The sequence below is a fragment of the Erinaceus europaeus genome, chromosome 17 (assembly GCF_950295315.1).
Source record: "Erinaceus europaeus chromosome 17, mEriEur2.1, whole genome shotgun sequence".
NCBI lineage: Eukaryota > Metazoa > Chordata > Mammalia > Eulipotyphla > Erinaceidae > Erinaceus > Erinaceus europaeus.
In genome coordinates, this window is record NC_080178.1 from 31,098,883 (window position 1) to 31,118,091 (window position 19,209).

Here is a 19,209-nt window from a genome sequence, read left to right on the forward strand (position 1 = left end):
ATTGTAGTGGAAGAGTAAACTCCACATAGAATGACAATCCAAATATATTCTCCAACCAGTAGAGTAACTCCTTTATTGGCTTAATAGTCTACAGTGTGAAGCCTATAGTGGTCAGATAGTATTAAACTTTCCTAAGTCAATGAAAGACTTATTGTATTTTCCACAATGAAAATCAGCACTCTATCAAAGAAAACAAGGATGTACATTCTGAAGTACTCACCGAGAGTAATCATAATAAGGGGAATTCTTCTCTCTGCCTCTTGGTTTCTTAATCCACAGAAATGAGGTCATTCTATTATTAGAGTCTGTATAAGCTGATCCTTTATGATAGCAAGCAAGTTATTTCCCCAAATTGGAATCTTAGTTCAGATTTTTAAAGCGATCCCTCAATTCTTTGAAGGCAGATTCTTTTGAATTCAGCCCCATCAATATATGACTAAATAAAGAAGTTATGGGATATATACTACATGGAATAGTAATGTGCAATAAAAAACATACTATTGTGTACTTTGGGACAAAATGAATGGAATTGGAGGTTGTTATGCTTAGAAAAATAAGTAAAGAGAAGAAAAAGACAACTACTAGATAGTTTCACATGTGGAATCATAGAGAACTGAGATGTGTACCTGCAAAAAAAAGAAATCTAGAAGTAAACAAACTAAGACTTTGTGAGGACTGTGGTCATTATTTTTGGGAGAGTGGGGGCATGGAACGTTGGTGGTGGGTGCGGCATGGAACTATGCCTTGTAATCTTACAATCTTGTAAAATACTATTTTTGTTTCTACCAAAGCCTTGTCACCTCTCATTTACAGTATATAAGGCACACTTTTAGATATTAAGACATACAGTATTATTTCCATGAAGAAATAAGAGAAACTTAATACAAAGATGGTATTCCATCATTCTCTGGTTTCAGAGGACCCTAATCTTGGTTCCTCTTGATTCTATGTTGGTAAAGAAGAGTTTTTCTGCTGTTGCCAGTCACTCTTTCATGTCTTGGCCCCAAGAGTTTGCAAGACCTGTAACCTTGGATAGAAATCTGAATACTACAGGTCTCTCTCATTAGACTTGGCAATCCCAGAAAAGTTTTAGGCCTAGAAGACCATCACGGGTGTAAAACTTTATGGATGATATATTGTTTCTGTATTCTCATTCATCAATTAGTGATTTTCTATATTAATAAATGTTCATTACTTCATTTATAGGATCAGTGTTACATAACTGCAGCCAATAATTCTCTTGTCATTTTTACATTTTTTATTGGCTAATATTGACTTAAGATTTTTACAGTTTCAATTTAAATAAAGTTGCTCTATTACTTCCTAAATTACTGCTAACTGACTTTATTACAAAACTAATCTCCTCTTCATGGAATGAATTAAGTTTTCTATGTCCTAATGATTTGGAATACTTTCTTTCTTTTTTTTTTTTCTTTGTCTCCAGGTTATCATGGGGGCTCGGTGTCTGCACTATGAATCCATGCTCCCTCCGCCATTTTTTTTTTTCCAATTTTTTGGCTAGGACAGAGAGAAATTGAGAGGGGAAGAATAGAGAGGGAGTGAGAAAGACACCCACCGACCTGCTTCATCACTTGTGAAGCAACCCCCCCCCGACAGGTGGGGAACTGGATCCTCAAACCAGGATCCTTGCACAGGTCCTTATGCTTCATATTATGTGTTCTTAACCACCTGGCCCCTGGAATACTTTCTATAACATGAAAACTATCTGTTTTGTGACCTGTTACATTATTTTAGCAAGAATATTTTTCTGTTGTAAATCTATGAAATTTAAAAATATATTTTATCAGAATTTTTCCATTTACGTATTCATCTATGTTAGATTATTTTTTTCTGTTTAATTTGTAGTATACTTTTATTGATCCAGATTAATTTATAAAAATGTTTTTATTACTAAAATGTTTCTTTAAATTGTTCTGTTGATATATATTCCTTTAATATTTTATTTATTTATTTGATAAGAGAGAAATTGAAAGGGAAGGGGAAGATAGATAGATAAAGACACCTGCAACACTGCTTCAACACTAGCAAAGCTTACCCCTGCAGGTGGGGGTTGGGGGTTTGAACCCAGCTCCTTGCTCAGTGTAACATGTTCACTCAACTGGTGTCCCAACATCCAGCCCCTACATAGTTTATATTTCTTTGTTTGATAGAACAGACAGAAGTGGAGAGGGAAGAGAAGATAGAGATGGAGAAAAAGAGATACCACAGCACTGCTTCATTGCTTGTGAAGCTTCCCCCCCTAGAGGTGGGGACCAAGGATTTGAAATCAGGTCCTTGCATATGGCAATGTGTGCTCTCAACCTGGTATGCAGTTGCCCAGTCCCTACCCTGTAGTTTCTTCCCTCCTTCTCTCTCTCTCCCCCCTTTCTCTCTCTTACAGTCTTTCTTGCTTCTTTCTTCCTCCTTCTTCCCCTTCCTTCTTCCTTCCCTCCCTCTTTCCATTCTTTCTTTCTTTCCTGTTATCTGTAATTTTTTTAGAGAGATAGAGAAATAAATCACAGCATGAAAGTTTCCTTTAATACATTGGATTAAAGCCTGGATTAAAGCTGGGTGCATACATGGCAAAGCAATGCATTATCCAAGTGAATTCTTTCTATTGGTCCTTATATTGTATTTTCTATTTATTTTTATGTAAATATTAATTTTAATCTATTTTAATAGAACAATTTTACATAATTAAAATATATCATTGAGTTGAGTGCTTTATTATTTTTTCTTTTTTCTCATCATAAATGAATAATTAACATTATGATTAAAATTAGTCAATAGTAAGTACAGTTGTTGGTATATGTATAACATTTCTTGGTTTCCTAAAAAACACTCCAACCCTTTGTATAGGTCCTCCTTCACCATTGTGCACCAGGAAATGAAAGCTATACCCCCATCAGAGTCTTTTACTTTGGTGCAATACACCAAACCCAGTCCAAGTTCTGCTCTGGGTTTCCCCTTCTGTTCTTATTTCTCAACTTCTATCTGGCTTATCTCACTTAACATGATTCTTTCAAGTTCCATCCAAAATGAGGTAAAGAAGGTGAAATCATTTTTAACAGCTGAGTAATATTCAATTTCATATATCTATATATATATCTATATATCATAACTTTTTCAGCCACTCTGCTGTTAGACACCAGGATTGCTTCCCAATTTTGTCTATTATACATTGTGCTGCGATGAACATAGGTATGTATACATAGGTCTTTTTTGGATGGGTGTACTTGGTTCTTTAGGATATTTCCTCAGGAGAGGAATTTCAGGGTGAAGCTTACCAAACTCAGCAACAACAACAAAATAAATGACCCCATCCTAAAATGAGGAGAGAATATTAAAAGAATATCCACCAAAGAAGAGATCTCAAAGACCAACAGACATATGAAAAAATGCTTTAAGTCACTGATTGTCAGAGAAATGCAAATAAAAGCAACGAGATACCACTTCACTCTATCATATATCAGAAAGGATGGTAACAACAAATGCTGGAGAGGTTGTTGGGGCAAAGGAAACCTCCTGTATTGTTGGTGGGAATGCAAACTTATCCAACACCAGTGGAGAGCAGTCTGGAGAACTCCCAGAAGGCTAGAAACTTAACATTATTATTTTACCTTTAAATACAATTCTAGATAAACCCTGGAAGGTTATTTTATTTTATTTTTACATTACTGAGGTTTCACTGCTCTAGGTCAACATTTACAGATACAAAGAGATAGACAGAGACAGAAAGAAGAAAATAGAGGAGAAGGCACCATTTCTTCCAGTGCTGTCGGGGTCAGGCTCCAGTCTGGGTATCATGAATATTAAGCAAATCAAGCACGTAGACTACCCATGTGAACTATTTTGATGACTTCCTGTAGAAGTTTTTATAAATACTATTTTTGTTTATTTTCATTTTATATTCATCAAGCTAGTTTTTTCCATATATTGTAAAATTATGTCTTGGGGAGGCATAGATTGTGATTTTTAAATCTATCTTGTAGTTGAAATTACAAATTTTACACTTTTAGTTGTGTTTTTTTCTATAATTTGACGCAAAGTTTTGATTCTTTAATTTTTACTTATACATGATTAAATTCTACTTTATTAGTATTTAGCAAATTTCCAAATGCTTTGAGAATTTTTATGAAAAATAGAATTGCTCAGTTGCCTGTCAGCATGCACATAAATTTTTATATTTTATACCCTTTCATTATTAAGGGGACTAATAGTTTACAGTCTACAGTAAAATTACAGTAGTTAGTACATGTGTAACATTTCTCAGTTTTCCAAGTAAAACTTTCAGCTCCCACCTAGTTCCTCCCCAACCATCATGATCTAGGACCTGAACACTTCCCTCACTCCAAAGTCCTTTACTTTGGTACAATACACCAAACATTTTACACATTTATACTTGGGAGCTATAATAGTCAGATTTTATTATTATTATTTAATAATTACCAACAAGACTATAGGGTAAGAGGGATACATTACATCTCCCACCACCAGAGTTCTGTATCCCATCCCTTTCACTGAAATCTTTTCTATTCTTTATCCCTTTATATTTCTATCTGTGACTTTGTGAAAATCTCATTCCTAGTTTGTATTCTGCTTACCATGTAATAATGTCTCTCAAAATAACTATGTCTGTGTCGTTTTCTCTTTGATGTTTTTTAAGTTTTGCTTGATTTTTTTAATGTTAATATTTTTATTTGTGTCATTGCTATTATAAAATTACTGTAATTCTACTTTGACTTTTGTCTCAAATTCCACTGTAAATTACTGATTTTTCCTGGTTTCTAATATAGTTCTTTTTCTAATTACTTTTTATTTCCCTTGCATGTAGCAAATTATCTGATTTTGACTTTTAATTCAAGCTGAGTCTGCCCCATGTCTGAGTACTCAATGACTATTTTAAAGAGATATTTAGGGTAGATAAACTCCTCTTTGTCTTTCATTTGTTTTAGATGGGCCATAAAACATGAAGGGACCAATAAACCAGGGCAGTGGAGACATTCCAGAGTTGAAAATCCTGTCTGGAACAAGCTTACCTACATGTGGCCAGTCCTTCCCAGTGGCCAACTTAATGAGGTTTGTTTAGTAGAAGATGTGGTTGTTGAAAATTTCTTTACACCCAGTGTGTTCAAATTTCCTGAAAAGTTTCATAAAGATATTGAATTGCAGTTGTTATGTGTGAGAGACAAATTAATTCCGTTGTTCTATCAATTAAGTAGAAAGACGTGTTTAAGCCTTCCATTGTGGAGATGAAGTTATATCTTCTTGTGATCTGTCAAATTTTTACTATCTGTACTTTGAAACTAGTTTCTTAGACACAGATGTGTTCCGAAATACTGTATATCTCCATGAGTGAAACTATAATTATGTAGAGATTTTTCTATATTTCTAGAAATTATCAATTGCTCAATGCTGTATAGAAAGATGCCAATTTTGAAGGTTATTACTTGGTGATTGTATCTTTTCCCCATCCTTCTACTTTCTCTGTTTGTTCATTTTTCTGCCTTATGGGATCTCTGAGAAGCAGTGTACAGGTAATTTAAAAACTAAGCTAAGCTTGGTTTTTCCTCAATTTTGTAATAACTGCTTAGACACTAATTTATTTTTTGGTTGTTCTGATCTTCATGTTTTTCCTATTTTATCCACCCCTATGCTCTTCTAAATTAATTTTCCTCACTATATTTTCCTACCTAGTAGCTAGGATAATATGTCACCTATTTGCATTTTTTGCACCAAGGGTTACTGCTGGAAATTGGTGCTGGCACAAGTCCACCATTCCCAGTGGCTATTTTCCCCCTTTTACTTACATTTTTTTTAAAAAAATATTGCAGTGTTTATTATAGCCCAAATGTGGAAACAACCAATGTGTTCATCAGCAGATGAATAGACAAAGAAAATATGATATATATGTTTGAATAATTATTTATTTATTTTAAAAAGGAGACATTAACAAAACTGTAGAATATGAGGGGTACAACTCCACACAATTCCCACCACCAGATCTCTATATCCAATCCCCTCCTCTGATTGCTTTCCTATTCTTTTTATTTTTATTTTTTATTTTTTACTTAAGAAAGGATTAATTAACAAAACCATAGGGTAGGAGGGGTACAATTCCACACAATTCCCACCACCCAATCTCCATATCCCATCCCCTCCCCTGATAGCTTTCCCAATCTCTATCCCTCTGGGAGCATGGTCCCAGGATCATTGTGGGTTGCAGAAGGTAGAAGGTCTGGCTTCTGTAATTGCTTCCCCGCTGAACATGGCGTTGACTGGTCGGTCCATACTCCCAGTCTGCCTCTCTCTTTCCCTAGTAGGGTGGGTCTCTGGGGAAGTGGAGTTCCAGGACACATTGGTGGGGTCTTCAGTCTAGGGAAGCCTGGCCGGCATCCTGATGGCATCTGGAACCTGGTGACTGAAAAGAGAGTTAACATACAAAGCCAAACAAATTGTTGAGCAATCATGGACCCAAAGCTTGGAATAGTGGAGAGGAAGTGTGAGGGGGGTACTCACTGCAAACTCTAGTGTATTTCTGCTTTCAGGTATATATTTTGCAGTAGTTTACAGATATGTGTGAACATATGCTCTCTCTCACAGAAACTGGTGTATATCTAGGTTTTGGGACTTTGTTAGAAAGTGAACCACCTGAGATGGAATTAGAGTATGCTATGAAAGGAAAGGTCTCACCCGAGCAATGAATTTGAAGGGTTGTCATTCCACACGTGAAGTCTCTGGACACAGTCTGAAGTGAAGCATGTTAAAGTGGCAATCATTGTGCTGGTTAGGTTGTGATCGGCAGATGCAATATTATTTGATATGGATTGGGAGAGGCATACGGGAAAGTTCCAGGACTGGGGGAAGTAGAGGCTCTATAGTGGAGATGTGAGGTTCCTGCTGTCTTAGGGTTCAAAAAGACAATGGATAGTTAATGTTATCATCACATTATTTGGTAATTGGGTTAACTTTGAAAAGTCCTTTTGTTATGGTTTGCTGTACAGTACCCAGTATCTTGTATATAGCTGTGCTTTTGGTTGCTTCTGATCTACTTGGTCTAGGCTTTTGAGAGAGTCTGCATATCAATTACACAGCCTATATATTGAAAAGATTCAGTTTGTGTTTTGAAAAACTTCAAGACACAATTAATTTTTCCCCCTCGTATTAATTAACTAGTGATTTATTTATATGACTACATTTTACTAGGAGTGTACATAAAATCCTATTCTTAATCCCTCTGGGAGTGTGGATTCAAGGTCATTGAGGGTTGCAGAAGGGTGGAAGGTCTGGATTCTGTAATTACTTCCCCGCTGAACATGGGCGTTGACTGGTTGATCCATACTTCCAGCCTGCCTCTCTCTTTCCCTAGTAGGGTGGGTCTCTGGGGAAGCGGAGCTCCAGGACATATTGGTGGGGTTGTCTGTCCAGGGAAGTCTGGTGGGCATCCTGCTGGCATCTGGAACCTGGTGGCTGAAAAGAGAGTTAACATACAAAGCCAAACAAATTGTTGAACCATTATGGACCTAAAGGCTGGAATAGTGCTGATGAAGTTTTGGGGGGGGGGGGTACTCACTGCAGACTATTGTGTACTTTTGCTTTCAGGTATATATTTTGCCCTAGTTTATGGACACGTGTGAACATATGCTCTATCTCAGGGGACCCGGTCTTTATCTAGGTTTTGGGACTTTGTTAGGAAGTGAACCACTTAGAATGGAATTAGAGAATACTATTAAAGGAATGGTCTCACCCGAGTAATGAAGCTGAAGGGTTGTCATTCCACAGGTGAAGTCTCTGGACACAGTCTGAAGTGAAGCATGCTGAGGTGGCACTCGTTGCATTGATTAAGTTGTGATCGGTGGATGCAATATTATTTGATATGAATTGAGAGCAGCATGCAGGAAAGTGCGCCCCACCCTAAGGTTCCAGGACTGGGGGAAATATTGGCTCTATAGTGGAAATGTGAGGTTCCTGCTGTCTTAGGGTTTAAGAAGACAATGGATAGTTATTGTTATCATCACATTATTTGGTAATTGGTTTAACTTTGAAAATTCCCTTTGTTAGGATTTTCTGTACAATACCCAGCATCTTGTATATAGCTGTGCCACCATATTCTTTGATATGTTGACTCTCTCAAAACTTAGACCAGGGAGAACAGCAGCAATCCCTTTTACTTTCTTATTGATCTCTATCATATGGGAGGGGGAGTTAGGCACCTGCTTAACTGCTCCAATTCATGTGAATCTTCCCCTCTTCAAGTGAGGACTGAAGTCTTGAACATAGGTCCTCATGTGTGGTGAGATATAATCCAGCTCTTATTTTCAGTTTTTGTTGTTATTTATAAAATTTGAGCTTGACTGCAGGGGAGTCACTTCACAAGCAAGTCTGCAGGTGCCTATCTTTCTCTCCCACTCTCTGCCTTTCCTCTCTCCATTTCTCTCTGTTCTGTCTAACAATGACTACATCAGTAACAACAACAATAATAACTACAACAATCAAACAACAAGGGCAACAAAAGGGAAAATAAATAAATATTTTAAAATTTGTTAAAAATTGAACTTGAATGCATACATGATCAACATTTAAAGTTAACAAATATATCCTCTTAAATGGTTGAGAACAGTAAGTTGATTTCATTTCTGTCACAGAATCCAATGTATGAATAAATTACATAGAAGGAGGATAATCTAAAGGCAAGTTTAGTAAGTACTAACTACATATAATCTATTAATCCCTTCCTCTCTTTCCTTTCATTTTTAAAAAAATATTTATTTGATAGAGACAGAGAAATCAAAAGGGAAAGAGAAGAGAAAAAAGAAGAGAGAGAGAAGAGAAAAAACAAGAGAGAGAGAAGAGAAAAAAGTAGAGAGAGGGGGGACTGCAGCATAGCTTCACTGTTCATGAAGCTTCTTCTCTGCAGGTGGGAAGTGGGGGCTTGTACTTGGTCCTTGCACATTGCAATTTGTGCACTCAGCCAGGTGTGCCACTTCCCAAGCTCTATCTCCCTTTCTGTCTCTACCTTTCAGTTTCTCTTTGTCTCTATCCAAAAAAATATTTTTAAAAATTAAAAATAGAACCAAGAAGTCACTGCTTAGTGACTGAAAGATGTTCATATAATTATGCTGCAGTGATGCAACTGCCCAGAAGACCAAGTTTGCTATGAAAGTTATTCCCATCATCATCCACTGAGTGGTTCCACTTAGGTTTGCAGCACTAATAAGCCAACATGGGTGGGGGAGGTAAGTACAGAGAGCAATACAAGTCAAGAACAAACTGTGAATTGGGTTATTTGTAGATTTTTCTCTCGAGGTTCAGGAAGGGTTAAAGTTAGTTTCAGTATAAAATGGAGAGAGGGTGTATTATAAAATCCGACATAGAAAACAGAAAAACCTGTTATTTTCTTAATAACAAATTGATAAAGGAGGACCAATCAGACTAAGACATTTAAATCACTGAAACCAAATCCCCCAAAGACAAAAAGGTTGTCTCTAGTTATGAGAGCTATGTGGACAAAAGAAAACACAGAATTACCAGTTTAAATCACAATCCTTTAAGAATCTCCTGACAATGTTACTGTGCCATGGGATAGTGAGAGCATTAGAGAAAACCAGCAGAGAAATGATTGGGAAAACAAGAATTCCAAAAGAGAAAATAGGGAGGGAAGAAACAGCACTCCCAACAGTTTATCTTTGCTTTTCTTGTTCTTCATTATTCTGATACTCTATTTCTCTCTATGTCCAAAGAGAAAATGCAATAGACATTAACAATGTTTAAAGCAGCTTATAGGAAGAAATATTAGTGACAGTTTTGGAATGTCATGAAACTTAAGATCATTTTTTTTTTGTATCTTTGTGATATCTCATATTAAGAAGAAAAGACCCTTGGGCTTCCTTCATCTAGTCATATTTTTATCTATTTACTTTCATATTTGACACATAAGTGCTGCCTCATCCTTCCACCCCTCTATTACTGCACTAAATTCTACTAAAGCTTCAGGTCTGTTACATTATTTTTAAAGGATTTTATTTATTTATTCATGAAAAAGATAAGCAGAGAGAGAGAGAGAGAAAGAACCAATATCATTCTGGCACATGTGCTGCTAGGGATTGAACTGAGGACCTCATGCTTGAGAGTCCAATGCTATATCCACTGCACCACCTCCCAGATGACCATGTTACATGATATTTAAGTTTTCTTCCTGTGTGGCTGCATCACACCGGTATACTGTTGCTCTTACACTTACATTATTGTAATTGCTTTTTATCTAGTTTCCAGGAGGAAGAATGTTTCATTTTGCTCACAATTTTATTTCTAGTCTGTAGCACAATTCCTGGAATGCAGTAAACAAATAATACGTACATCAATAATGCATGAATGAGTGGGTGTTAAGTAAGTGGATTCTACAGCTGAAACATCTAAATTTTGTTTAAGTTCTTTTTTTAAAATTTTTTTTTATATTTATTCATTTTCCTTTTTATTGCCCTTGTTGTTTATTGTTTAAGTTCTTAAATCATTTCATCCTAGTTTTTGGAATCTTCACAAATTTATATTTCTTTGTGAAATTGATTTGGCTTAAAATAATGCTAGTTTAAGACCACTTTTCCACACTTCTTGCCCCATGCATCCTTTCATATTGATTAATGATACCTTATACGTGGGCAAAACCCATATCAAATTAATTCTGTTCTGTGAATGACAATAACATTCACCCAGTTGTCCATGCTACAAACCTGGTAGATATACTTGATGTCTTCCATGAAATCGTTAAAAATTACTGGGGCTGGGAAGACAGCACCAGCAGCAGTACAATAGGCTCTTGCTTTTTTTTTTTTTTTTTTTTTTGCCTCCAGGGTTATCACTGGGATTCCAGCACTACAAATCTACTGCTCCTGGTGGCCATTGTTTCCATTTTTTTTGTTGGCTAGGACAGAGATAAATGGAGGGGGGGGAATAGAGATAAAGAGAGAAAGATAGACACCTGCAGAGTTGCTTCACTACTCATGAAGTGTTCCTATTGCAGGTGGAGAGCCGGAGGCTTGAACCCGGATCCTTGCACAGGTCCTTGCGCTTAGTACCATGTGCACTTAACTGGCTGTGTCACTACCCATCCTGTACAACAGACTTTTATGACTGAGATATTGTAGTTTCCAGCTTCGAATGCTCGCACCACCATAAGCCAGAGATAAACAGGGCTCTAGTAAATAGTAAAGATGGGCAGGCAGACAGGTAGGCAGGCAGGCAGGCAAAAACCAGATTGCCAAAATTACTGTCTCTCTTCTTTATTCAAATAAAATATTACTTAGAATTGTCTGGAACATCTTCAGTGCCCTCACATTTTTTGATTAATAAATGAAAGGTTGAAAGTATAAATAATATGTTTACTTATTGTGCCTAAATGTGATTTTTTTCTTATTATCACTTTTTTTGTCATTTCTTTCTGAAGGAGTTTGATTGGCCAATAGAAGGATTGCTTATTCCAAATAGTCCTCCCATGAAGAAACCCATCAATAAGACCCCAGGCCAATATGCTCCTGTGAGAATCAGAGTTTTGAGAAATGGAGACAAGAACAGCAGCCGAGCCCTTACAGTTGTATGTCCGGACATCTCACCCAGACAGAGAATGCTGTAAGAACAACTTGTCAGCATTTCTTACTAAATACAATTTTCATTCCTACAGACTTTGTCTTCTTGGTTCTTCTGGGAGAAGTTTGTGTTTATTTATTTGAGGAGCTTCCAGGTTGATGTTTGGAGATGAAAATAGACGTTAAGATTTGTTTTAGTTTTGAAGTCAGGCAATTAGTATGAATATTGATGTATTAAGTTAAGCAGAGGAGAAAGCAATTAGTAGAGAAGAGTAGTAAAAAGAGTTCTGTGATCATGCCTGTTTGGAATTAGCATTATTTTATTTTATTATTTTTTATATTTATTTATTTTCTCTTTTGTTGGCCTTGTTGTTTTTCATTATTGTTGTAGTTATTATTGTTATTGATGTCATTGTTGTTGGATAGGACAGAGAGAAATGGAGAGAGGAGGGGAAGACAGAGAGGAGGAGAGAAAGTTACACACCTGTAGACCTACTTCACCGCTTGTGAAACAACTCCCCTGCAGGTAGGGAGTCGGGGTCTCCAACCGGGATCCTTAGGCGGGTCCTTGAGCTTTGCACCACGTGCACTTAACCCAGTGCGCTACCGCCAGACTCCCGGAATTAGCATTTTTATTTGAGTTTTGTTAAGTGTATTTTGAAATAACTAAACTCATTAATTACTTTTTAAATATAATTTTATAGTTCATTAAAGTTATTATACCTATTTATATTAATATCTTTGACATATTTAAAATGGTGTGTGTGTTGCCAGTGAGTACATTCAGAGTCTCACACATGAAACATTCATCCAACACAATTTCTATTTTATTTATTTAAAGAATGAGATAGACGTAGGAGAGGGAATAGGTGAAATTGGGGTGGGGAGAGAGAGATTGATTTAGAAATATTGCTAAGTAGTACTGTACTATATTTGGAGTTCTGACATACTTTTTCTTTGTTTCTGTTTTGTAGTGCCAGGAATTTAACCCAGGGTCTCATGCTAACCAGACAGACACCCTGTTGTGAACCACCTCCCTAGCCTTCTTTGGAAAAACAAATGCAGTTTTTTAAAGATATATTTTAAAAAATATATTCATTTGTTTATTATTGAACTGAGAAAGAGAAACACTGAGAGGGGAGAATGAGATAGAAAAGGATAAAGAGAAATAGACACCTGCAGCCTTGCTTCACCACTGGTGAAGCTTTCCCACTGCAGATGGGCAGCAGGGGCTTAAATCTGTGCACTTAACCAGGTGTGCCACTGCCTGGACCCTGGAAAATACAGTTTCCGAAGTACAATATCATATAGTCTATAATTTACCTTACTTCATGAAGTTTCAATAAAATCTTACCAAACAGGAGGCCAGCGGTAGCGCAGTGTGTTAAGTGCACATGACCAAAGCGCAAAGACCAGCATAAGGATCCCGGTTGGAGCCCCCGGTTCCCCACCTGCAGTGGATTCGCTTCACAAGTGGTGAAGCCGTTCTGCAGGTATCTATCTTTCTCTCCCCCTCTCTGTCTTCCCCTCCTCTCTCGATTTCTCTCTGTCCTATCCGACAATAACAACAACAACAGCGATTAACAACAAGGGCAACAAAAGGGAAAAGGTGGCCTCCAGGAGCACTGGATTCTCGTAATGCAGGCACTGAGCCCCAGCAATAACCCTGGAGGCAAAAAACAAAACAAACAAACAAAAAAACCCACAAAACCTTACCAAACAGTAAACAATTCTCAAACACGGAGGAAAAATACCCTGCTCTAACTTCATTATATTTGATGACAAAAAGAATCATAGACCAGAGTAAAGCTCTGATGTAAAGAATGAGTTAAACACATTGTTTCTCATATTATTAGCAGTGATATTATCTCTTGACCTTTCTTTTGAAATGTTTAGAATATTTGAGGCTGCTGATAATAGTTTAATATTACTTTCTTCACATCGATTAAATAAATATATTTCATACATCACCGAACAATGAGTAACATTCAGATTGGCTGTCCCTGAACTGCCTGTAAAGATGATAAAGTAAAAAATTAATCTTCAAAGTAAAGTCAAGCCTGAAATTGAAATCTTTGACGCATACATTTCATAATTAGCTCATTCTGCTAGATGTAAAATGTGAGTGTAATGCCCTTAAAGTAGTATATGACATTTTTTTAACATTTAAAGTTAGCGAATGATTTTTGTCTCTTCCTACATTTACTTTTTTCCTTATTCTTTGTCACTGTCTATGGCTCCAAATCTTGTACAGATTTTGTCCTACTACATCAGTGTTTTTAAATTCATCATTCATTTAGTCAACCCAAACATAATTTGAGAAATGTGTTGATTTGGATTCTTCTAGCAGAAATGTGAAACTCTTCATTGACTATTTTGTGGAAAAGACCAAGTGGTTAATCAAATATTTACTTTGTTCACATCTGTGAATTAATGATTCTCAAATAATTGAAATACACTTAATTCTGAAATTTTACTAAGTTCTTGGCTGATTAAAAAATCTTTCTTGAGGACCATCAAAGGCATTTTCCTTCCAGAGTAGTATGGGAGAGTTGTGGCTAACATTACCTGGAGACTGTGTAACTCAAGTCCATAGAACACTGTTCATATTGTATTCTTTTTTTTTTTTTAAGGAGTTGAAGCAAAGCATTTATTCTTTTGCAAAAGGGTGTGCCGCCAACAGTGGCTTCATATTGTATTCTATTCAATATCTTAGACTTCTCAACATGGTCAGTGTCCTGCCATGCTACTTTTAATATAACAAAAGTAAATAGCTACTCTTTCAGAAAAAGTAAGTGCCAACAGCATGCAGGGTAAATTACTTGCATTAACCTGAAAGTTTTATATAAAAATGAAGAGAGTTTGGACAGTTCTAATGTTTTTACAAGTAAATCAGGCTATATAACGATGAAATAAATATAGGTCCATTTTAACTACATTCCGCTGTCATTTAGTTATTATATATCTCACTATAGATTGTTTTTAAAAATATTTTTATTTATTATTGTATAGAGAAGAAATAAATTGAGAGGGGAGAGAGGATAGTTAAATATATAGAGAGACACCTGCAACCCTGCCTCACCGCTTATGAGGCCTTCCACCTGTAGGTGGGGACCAGAGGCTGGGACCAAGAACCTTGGCGCAATATAATGTGTGCGCTTACCAGATGTGCCACAGCCTGATCCCTATAGATAGTATTGAGGTGGTTTTGTTAGTATTACAATATCAAAGGAAGGTCAGATAGCCTTTGTTCATTACTTTGTTGATCATTTTAGTCTTTTGTGAATAACAAAATCTTAGCAATAAGCCTCCAAATTCTGTCTCCATCCTTCCACCTCCCAAAGATAGTCACCATAGTCTCATAAAGTCACCTTGCTTTTGTTTCTGTTGTTCTTTTGTAAGTCCATGGGGATTAGTTCTCTATATTTCACATAATAGTGAAGCCACCTGGTAAGTCGTCTTTCATCTCTTTATTTCAAAATCACCTCTAGTTCCATCCATTTTGTCCCAAAGGACACAATATCATCTTTTTTTATTACAGAGTAATATTCCGTGGAGTCTCTTTCTCATAACTTCTTTAGCCAGTCATCTGTTGTGGGCATTTAGGTTACTTCCACTTTTTGGCTATTGTGAATAATGCAGCTATGAACATAGGAGTGCGGACATCCCGTCAAATTAGTGTTTGAGTGTCCTTTGGATAAATGCCTAAGAGTAGTATTGCTATGACATAAGGTAATTTCATTTTTATTTGGTTAAGGACTCTCCATACAGTCTATTGTTTAATTTTAAATTCTAATTTTTAGAAAAAGTATATATTACGGAAAAATCATGATAAATGTGTTTTTCATTTATTATACCTCTCTGATGTTTTTCTTGTTTCTTCAATTTAATTTATTTTATGGTAATATGAAAGAAATACAGAGAGAAAGACCAGAGCACTGCTCAGCTCTGGTTTGTGGTGGTGCTGGAGATTAAACCTGGGACCTCAGAGCCTCAGGCATGAGTCTTTTGCATAACCATTCTGCTGTCTCACTAGCTCTGTCCTTGTAATCTTATAGTCTTGTAAATGTTATTAAATCACTAATAAAATTTTTCATTAAAAAAAGCAAATTGAATCATAATTGACAACATATGCTGACATATTGCTCAAATCTCATATTTTTGTTTTAGAACTGTTGACACTGAAAGGAAAGAGAATATAAAACATGATGTCACTAAATATTCTAAATTAGAAACAAGCGAGACTGAATTGTATCAACTTTTGGAGAGGTAAATACAGTCTTAAGTGCAAGGTTATTTTCAGGTTGTTGAATGGTTATGTATGACACAAAATGGTTATGTATGTATGTATGTGTGATACAAAAGACATGTGTCTACATAAGAAAACAGTTATTAATATAAATCAGGTGTTTTTAATCTGTGAAAAAAATGTTATGTAAGTCCATGATGTCAGTGATTTTTAATTATATTTTCCCCAAATCTTGGAGTCTGACAGCTTGTGCTAACTTCTGAACTACCACTACAAATGTACATTATTCCTATTGACCTTTCTTTCATAATTTAACAGCACTTTTGTTAGAATTGAAAGGAGAGTATGTATATATTACATACTTCAAAGCATCTTTAAAATGTCACTAACCTAGATCAAATTTGTGAAATATGTTTAGTTTTTCTTTTGAACAATATTTTCTTACCAAAATAAGAATTATCCCCTTAGAATTTGATAGCCCTTCGAAGGTAGAGCGCCTGCTATAAACATTTTTTCAAAATCTATCTGAATATGAGAAAGCAATAATATAGGATTTAAGAATCATCAGTTATTTAGTAATTCGCTCCAGACAGTTCTGAAGTTCTTTTGTTGTTGCTGCTGTTATTAGCAATTTTATCCTAAAGCCAGAGGAAGATTTAATACCATAGCAAGCCAATTTTAAAATGTAGATATAAAGCTCTCTCTCTCTCTTTCTCTCTCTCTCTCTCTCTCTTGTGTGTTTGTGGTGTGTGTGTGTGTGTGTGTGTGTGTGTGTGTGTGTGTGTGTAAAAACACACAAATAGGAAAGAATAGGACATACTGAGGAAAAAGCAACAATGATATGTCTACCTATTATTCCTAGCATTTAGAACAAATACTTTTCTTTTTTAAAAGATATTTTATTTATTGATTGATTATTGGATAGAGACAGAAATTGAGAAGGGAAAAATAGGGAGAGGGCCAGAGAGACACCTGAAGCCCTGCTTCACCACCTGTGAAGCTTTCCCCTTGCAGGTGGGGACCAGGGGCTTGAACCTGGATCCTTGTGCACTGTAATGTGTGCACTCAACCAGGTGTGCCACCACCTGGATCCCAACAAATACTTTTCCATAGTCTTCATAACAACAATGGAAAGAAAAAATAGGTTTAGAAGTTTGCTTAGGTGTCACAATTTGGAGAGTAAAGGGTTAAACACAAAGGATCTTGGGCTCCTAAGGCGAACTCTGAAATTGTCCCAGTTCTGCAGCAGAAGCTGTCATTAATGATCTAGTCCACTGACTTATTTTTTCTTTTCTCTGCTGGAAGTCTTCTATATGCAGAGCCAATTGTTGTTTCCTATTACAGGTGCACTGAAGTTTTAAGTTTACCTACTGCAGCTCGGAGATTGTTTAATGACAAGGGGAAGGAAATCTTTGCTCTTAAATTCCTACAAAAAGATCAACTGGTAAAAAAGAATACTTTTTTACTTTAAAGAAATTAGTGTTTATTTCAGGATATTTTAAAACACTTAGAAGCATATTGAAAAAGATAAAATATCATATATAGTCTTAGTGGCTAAAATATCCATAGTAATATTTTGACATGAACAATGGAATGGAGGGAAAGGAGGATGAATCTGCAGGAGGTTTTAGTTATAGGAATAGATTTCCTTCACCTTTACCAGGTTCTATTCCCCTCTACTGAATTTCAGCCCTTTTGCCTCAAAGGGGAGCCATGAAAGTTCCTTTTCACCTAAACATTTAATACAATTGTTTGTTTCTTATATTGCATTTGCTCTCACCAAGAATGAGTATGTTGCCCCAAGAGATAATGTGTAAGAATATGTGTGCCATTCTTTGATCAACTCACATAGTTAATGCATGTGCTCACAGTCAAGTGGATTACTTCGTATTGTCTTTGTGATATAAGCTTCTATCATGAAAACTTCTCCTTTTTCGTTTATAAATACATCTCAGTCCCAGAACCCGTTGAGGAAACCTCCATTACATCCTACTTTGAACTTTCTTCCCATTAGAAATTTAAACACCAATTCTGAAGTTAAAGGTCTTTTCCTTTTTACCAGTTATTTTCCTTTTATACCAGTGGTTGGCAAACTTTTCTGTAAAGGGGCAAATAGTACATATTTAGAAGCTATGAGATCTCTTTGAAACTTTTAATACTGCCTTCATTACATAAAAGCAGTCATGTACAGTATATAAATGAATGGACAAGGTATAGCAACACATTTCTTCTTACTTCCTTCTATATTCATAGAAAGTGGCAAAGTAATTTTTCTCAGGACAAAGTCCTTGATATCCATTAAAATTGTTGCATTTATCAAGTTTGTGTCTTTTTAATCACTACTGTTCCATGATATGACAGCTTGTTTTGACCAGTCACCTATTGTAGGATGCTTTGGTTGCTTCTAGTTTTTGCCATTATAAACTGCTGGGAATAATTATATATGGTATCAGAAATTTATTCCTTTGATAGGTATATGTTTCATGTGGAGAACAGTGGATCAATCCTGATCTGTCCATTGCTCAGCAAAAAAAGAAAATCTTTCTCAACAACCTAGCATCAGATATATCTAAAATTCAGTCCTTCTGTAGAATACACAATATAGATGGTAAGTATGAGGATTTCTCCCCTTAATACAGATAGTCCAAATAAAATGTTTGATGAAATTGCCTTTTTTTAACAATTCAATATTGGGGGACCAGGTGGTGGCACATCTGGTTGAGCGCACAAATTACAATGCACAAGGACCCAGGTTTGATACCCTGGTCCCCACCTGCAGGGGGAAAGCCTTGTAGGTGTTGAAGCAGTGCTGCAGGTATCTCTCTGTCTCTCTTCCTACCTGTCAACCCCTTACCTCTTGATTTTTGGCTTTATCTAGCCAATAAATAAATAAATACAGATTATAAGGAATCCAGGGTTGTTTAAGCAGGTTATACTTCTCCTTTTATTTTGTTAGTTAACTCTTTGGATAGATTTATGTATTTTAAATTTTTAATATTTATTCATTTATTTATTCCATTTTTGTTATGCTTGTTGTTTTATTGTTGTAGTTGTTATTGATGTCTCCATTGTTGGATAGGACAGAGAGAAATGGAGAGAGGAGGGGAAGACAGAGAGGGGGGAAGAAAGATAGACACCTGCAGACCTGCTTCACTGCTTGTGAAGCAACTCCCCTGCAGGTGGGGAGCTGAGGGCTCGAACTGGAATTCTTAAGACAGTCCTTACGCTTTGTGCCACATGTGCTTAACCCACTGTGCTACTGCCCAGCTCCCTATGTATTTTAATTAATACAACACTTTAAGCCAATAAAGAGAAATTATTTATTTTCTCATCAACAAATTGGAAGCCTCTTGTACCATCCTGTGAGGAAAAGTCCTTGGA

The 19,209-nt window shown here is 36.1% G+C and overlaps 1 protein-coding gene across 1 annotated transcript in view; it reads left to right on the forward strand.

Moving 5' to 3' along the window:
• LOC103126329 (doublecortin domain-containing protein 1) overlaps positions 1 to 19,209 on the forward strand; it is a 295,249-nt gene that overhangs the window by 197,919 nt on the left and 78,121 nt on the right. The window contains exons 8-12 of the mRNA XM_060176649.1: positions 4,956 to 5,079; positions 11,441 to 11,622; positions 15,750 to 15,848; positions 17,173 to 17,272; positions 18,301 to 18,436. Coding sequence (XP_060032632.1) covers positions 4,956 to 5,079; positions 11,441 to 11,622; positions 15,750 to 15,848; positions 17,173 to 17,272; positions 18,301 to 18,436 — 641 coding nt within the window. The remainder of the gene's footprint in view (positions 1 to 4,955; positions 5,080 to 11,440; positions 11,623 to 15,749; positions 15,849 to 17,172; positions 17,273 to 18,300; positions 18,437 to 19,209) is intronic.